Source organism: Phacochoerus africanus, chromosome 15, assembly GCF_016906955.1.
Source record: "Phacochoerus africanus isolate WHEZ1 chromosome 15, ROS_Pafr_v1, whole genome shotgun sequence".
In the NCBI taxonomy this organism is placed as follows: domain Eukaryota; kingdom Metazoa; phylum Chordata; class Mammalia; order Artiodactyla; family Suidae; genus Phacochoerus; species Phacochoerus africanus.
This window is the reverse complement of record NC_062558.1, coordinates 7,933,552-7,939,204: the sequence shown is the minus strand read 5'-3', so window position 1 is coordinate 7,939,204 and position 5,653 is coordinate 7,933,552. Positions and strand designations below refer to the sequence as shown.

The 5,653-nt window shown below is 50.0% G+C and overlaps 1 protein-coding gene across 1 annotated transcript; it reads left to right on the top strand.

Annotated features, from left to right (window-relative positions):
• The first annotated feature begins 770 nt into the window (after nucleotides 1-770).
• Nucleotides 771-5,259, top strand: NKX3-1 (NK3 homeobox 1). The gene is made up of 2 exons (XM_047761851.1): nucleotides 771-1,172; nucleotides 2,379-5,259. Exons 1-2 carry the CDS (start codon nucleotides 848-850, stop codon nucleotides 2,795-2,797), a joined length of 744 nt encoding a protein of 247 aa, XP_047617807.1. The 5' UTR covers nucleotides 771-847; the 3' UTR covers nucleotides 2,798-5,259.
• Nucleotides 5,260-5,653: the final 394 nt, after the last annotated feature.

Below are 5,653 nucleotides of genomic sequence, written 5' to 3'. Positions count from 1 at the left end.
CTTCATCATATAGGATCTATCTGCCCATCTATATCTTTGTTTCTGAACCAACTGAGGGCAAGTTACACAAATTGTGGGACTTTGCCCTTACATACTTTAGTGTTTATTTCCTAAGAATATTCTTTTACGCAGTCACAGTGCTGTTAGCAACTTCAATAATGTTAGCACTGATTCAATACTTTGTCATCGTCCCTATTCCACTTTCATCAATTGCCCCAATAAAGTCCAGTATAGAAGGCAACCTGGGGCCAGATGCTGCATTTAGCTGTCATGTCTTTTCAAACGCCTTAGATTTAGTAGGCTCAGCTTTCTATCAATGTCTCCCTGTCACTGGGCACCCAGAATTCTTATCTGTGAAGTGGGATGGTGTTAACTGCCTCAACTATTTCTTTTTGTGAGTAAAGGGACTTTAACAGTCCTCTAAGAGCTAAATGGAGTGTTTCTCTGCTGCATCATGATTCTCCAGAAACAGCGAAACTTATTTTGTGGGTTGGGGCAATAGGAGACTCGCTTTGGTTTTCTCTTCCAGCCTGAGAAAACGACGTAGCGGGGAGGGAGGCGAGATCGGATTCAGGAGAAGAACGAAAGTGGAAAGGAATCTCTCTGGAAGACCAGGCCGAGACAGTGCTAGACTCCCCCTTTCCCCTCACCTGGAGGGCCCAGCGACCAATCAGCGGCGGGGTTCGGGAGTACGGCCAATGGGAAGGCGGCGCGGCGCCCCCCCCCCCCGCCCCCGGGTTATAAGTGCACCCGGGCCGCGGAAAGTGAAAGTGGTGCGGCCGCAGCCAGCGCAGCCTGGGCGCAGATGCCCGGGCCTCTGCTCAGGCGCGGGTGCTGAGCCGCCAGGATGCTCCGGGCTCCCGAGCTACGGCCGGGGGAGGCGGGGACGGCAGGCTGCAGCCCCCGCGCCGCACCACCCATCCAGTCCAAGCCGCTTACCTCCTTCCTCATCCAGGACATCCTACGGGACCGCACGGAGCAGTGCGGAGGCCAAGCGGGCAGCCCGCAGCCGCAGCCACCGCCGCAGCCCCGGCGCCAGCCAGACCAGAGGCGAGACCCTGAGCCGGAGCCCAAGGGAGGAAGAGGCAGCGCCGGGGCGCCTGAGGACCATAGGAGCGCCCGGCCCCGCGCCTCGCGGAGGGAGGCCGAGACGCCGGAAGAGACCGAGCCAGGTAAGCTAGCGAGGTTGGGGAGGCCGGTCTGGGCCGGAGTGGGTCCCACAGGAAGGGCAGCCGGCCCGCGGGCTACACCGCATGAGAGCGAGTGCTAGGCGGACCTCCTGGATCTCTGCTGCAGAGATGCGGGAGCCAGTGGCGACAGGCAAAGAGACCTCACCGCCTCCGCTGCGGGCGCGCCTGGGAAATTAATCCTGAACCCCAGCGTCTGGGCGGCGCAGGATTTAGACATGGGCTTGACTCGCCGGGCAAGGTGCTCCCTGCGCCGCTAGGAGACCCAGGCTCAAGGGTGAGCGCACAACACAGCGCCCACCGTGCCCCAGGGTCCCAGGTGGAACCCCCCACACCGCTCCCAGCCACCGCGGGACCCACAATCGACGCTAGCCTCATGTTACCTCTTGGCAGTTACAATAACAACAAGTTACTGACAGTAACTTATTAATATTAATAAATTAGGATTTGACCTGCAAAGACTCCCTTTGCTTCCCAGTCCCATGGACAATAAAACAGTAAATTTAGGAGCCCCTCTGGTCTTGAGGACACGTAACACCGTCGGAACATTTGCAGTAGACTTTCTTTTCTTTCTTTCTTTTCTTTTTTTTTTGGTAGTTAAAATTGGTACATAACATTATATTAGTTTCAGGTGTGCAACATAATATTTGATATTTATATACACTACAAAGTGATCACCACAATAAGTCTATGTATCATTACCATTCAATTGACTGCCTTCTTACAAGGCATCCTAATGGCTCATTTAAGAAGGGGTGGGGGGGTGGTTAGAGCAAGTGAATGAACTCTCTTGCCACCCGGGCATTAACACCAGATGCCTCTGGGGCCTGCTTTTCCAGGTATCTTATTTCTCAGAGCCTGCCCTGCCTCCCTTCTCCCTCCTCTCCTCAACACATGGATCCAGAATCCCTATTTAATTCTACTGGACAATGTGGCAGGAAGTTCTACCACTAACCTCTCCTACCTTGGGGTCTTGATGACTCCTGGAAAACGAATACATGGTCTAAGTAGACACTCATGCCCCACTCATAGAGTTCCTGCGTCCTGTGAAAAAAGTGCAGTGTATCCAAACTGACAGTGGGCTGTTTGTTCACTCACCAGAAGAGATAAGGGTGGATTGAATTCTATTCTCTTCCTTGCTAACATGTAACGTTTTCCTTCCCATCCCTGCGTCTCCGCTCTCCTTTCCAGATAGGCACCTTGAGACTTATCTGCTGGACTGTGAAAACACTCCAGGCGCCTTGCCGAGCCTGCCCCCAACCCCCAAGCAGCCACAGAAGCGCTCCCGGGCCGCCTTCTCCCACACTCAGGTCATAGAGTTAGAGAGGAAGTTCAGCCACCAGAAGTATCTGTCGGCCCCCGAAAGGGCTCACCTGGCCAAGAACCTCAAGCTCACGGAGACCCAAGTGAAAATATGGTTCCAAAATAGACGCTATAAAACCAAGCGGAAGCAGCTCACCTCGGACCTGGGGGACCTGGAGAAGCACCCCTCCTTGCCGGCTCTGAAGGAGGATGGCTTCTCTCGGGCCTCCCTCATCGCCATGCATAACACTTACCCTTACTACCCCTACCTTTACTGCTTGGGAGGCTGGAGCCCAGCTTTCTGGTAACAACGCCGGCTCAGACAACCATGTGTGATCAAAAGCTGCCTTCCCCTGGTGGTCCCTCTGGAAGGCAGAAGGGCCCGGGGTCAGGGAGGACTGGGCCGCAAGAGACCTGCAGAACTGAAAGCATTGGAGGTTTGCTTGGAAATCCCAGATTCTTCACTGGTGTGCCAATGAAAGACCTGGGACAGGAAATAACTTAAGAGCCAAATAGGTCCCCCCACACGGGAATGTAGGTCATTTTTGCTTTGAGAGACCCGCTTGAAGTGGGGCGGGATACAGCCAAGTGCTGTTTCCAGCATCACTTGTGGAGGCTGCCCACATCACCTGTGAGAATTCTCCTCCTCCAGCTCCATCCTCTTTTGTGACTGAGCATCCGCTCCTCCTGAAGGGGGTGGGGGGGAGGGGAGGGGAGCTAAGATGAGATGTCACCTCCAGAATTAAACTGAAGGTCAGACGCCTCTCATTGGCCTTGGAGTATGACCACGGGTTGCTCTCCATCCCTGGGGGAGAGCAGGAAGCACAGGGTCCCACAGAGAAGCCTGTGGTGCTCAGGGCAGGTTGGCACAGGATACAGAGATGGGTAGGAGGAGATGAAAATATAAGCTTCTTATTCTTCCTTTTAAAATAATAGGCCAACTGAAGTATTTACAGGGTGGCCCAAGCAGAACAAGAAGAACTCACTGTGGTTTTAAGACAAGCTGTCTAAACAGAAACTCTCCCTCAAGAGGTGGGCTGGGGCCGGAAGAATCTCCCCGTGTCCAAGACAGTGGCTTAAGGAGAAGTCCCCACGCATGCTGCTGCGGGGGGCCTCGCATGTCTTTATTAGCAAAAGGACCTTTTTGCCCTGGGCCTGAGAATTTAGAATGAGAAGGTTCCTGGAGTTTTCAGGCTGTAATTCATACAACACCATGACAGGTAACATAATTTTTCAAGCCCCTTTTTGCCCTCCTTCTATTTTTTTTGTTCCTTTTCCACAGCAGGGCTTCTTTTCAGTCCAGACTTTTAGTCTGACTGCACCTAACTTATGCCTTCCTTATTTAGCCTGATCCCTAGTCTTTTTTTTTTTTTTTCTCTTTTTCAAAGTTTTCTCTCTCCTGGGTTAAAAAAAAAAAGAAAAAAAAGTAAAGGGAAGTAGATTCTAAGTTAGCTAAAAGACAGGCATTAAAAAAAAAAAAAAAAAACCTCACCACCTAGCAATTCTTATTTCTTTCCTTTAAAAATATATAGCATTAAATCCCAAATCCTATTTAAAGTCTTGGCAGCTCCAGAAGGTCACTGCCGTTTTCGTAGGACTTTCTGGCGAACTCTTTGGCATCCCTGCAGGCAGAGGAGGTGAGAGGTATGGGGCTTCCACACGCAGGAACACAATGCAGAGTGAAGGGTCAGTAGATGCCCTTAGGCTGCCTGGTGGAAATCAGTGGAAATCAAGGGCTCTGGGGTGAGGGGTGGAGAAAAGGGGCCTGGCCTTCCGAAGCCCAACCCCCTGGGCAAGCTGACGGGGCTGATAGCACTTTGCAGGAAGAGGCTAAGAAAAAGGAAACCGTTTTCAAAACACAGTATTGCGGTTTCCATCACCAAACAATGAAACGATCCCAATGCTTCAGGAACTGTGTTTAACACCCATTAAAAAAAAAAAAAAAAAAAAAGCCACCTGGTGACTTCAGAGAGAAGGAGGAGCGGGCACAGGAGAAATGTGGCCACCCTTCTGTTTTTATCCTGTTATCTCAGGTGACCTGGTAGAGGGGAGACATGGGAATGAAAAAAGCCAGTTACTAATGAGGTACCCCGAGGCCTGGAAATCTCTTGATCCCTCTACTTAATACTGTTCAATGAGAAACCTTCCAGTTTCCTCCTATTAAAAAGGTCCAATTTACTGTTGGTGGCAAAACTGCCAAAGTCAAGAGAGAGTTGGCTCATTTCTATCATTGGAGCCCCACATTGAAACACTGTCAGATGCCACGTGCTGCCAACACAGGGAAGCACAGAAGGCCGGGCAGCCCAAACTGCTTTCTCCTTCTCACATTCTCACACGTCTTCTAAGATAAGCATTCAGTGCTGGCTCTCTGGTCCGTACCCTTCCTCCCTACCTTCTGCATTGAATCCCTTCAACCTCCAAATCTACAAGTATTAAATATTTTACTATGAGGTATATTGTGTTGGAAAAAGAAAAAAAAAAGTCTTTGTTTAAAATTATTTGGTTTGGTGACTCTCTCTTGCTTTCCCTCCTGTTGGAACTGGTCACTCACCCATGTCCAAACTGGTAGAGCAACATTTGAAGAGCTAGTAGATCTTTATCTGATAGGTGAACTGCACGGTGCCCTGGACCACTTCACCCAGACAGCCTGGATTTTGATCCTGCTTAATAAATTCATTGAGGTTCTCCACGTGCATAACAAACTCTGCTCCAATCTGTAACACACACGCCTGTGCATTGAAGTTCAGTAAAGTACCCCAACCAAACTTTATTTTTCTATGTATTTTTTGCAACATGAGAGTGTTTTTAAAATAAAGTGCCGTGTCATTTTTAGACACATCTGTGTGTGATTTTCTGCATCCTAAAGACTGTGTGCCCTTGAACTTCTGCGTTCCTACCTACCCCGTTCTCCCACCCTCAGCCTGCCTGGCTGATCTCTGGACACCAAGTGATCAAAACAGTAGCTTAGCTGGTAGCACATGATGGTCATTCTTTCATAAATACTCTGGCTTCCATTACTGATTAAATGTGGAGGGGAAAGAAATTTCTGTCTCAGAGGGAAAAAAAAAAAGGCATGTTTCTATCTCGATTTAATAACCACCTGCGTCAACCCAGAGATACCTTTTGTTTAAATAGAGAAAGCCAGGTATTCACTTACATTTCTT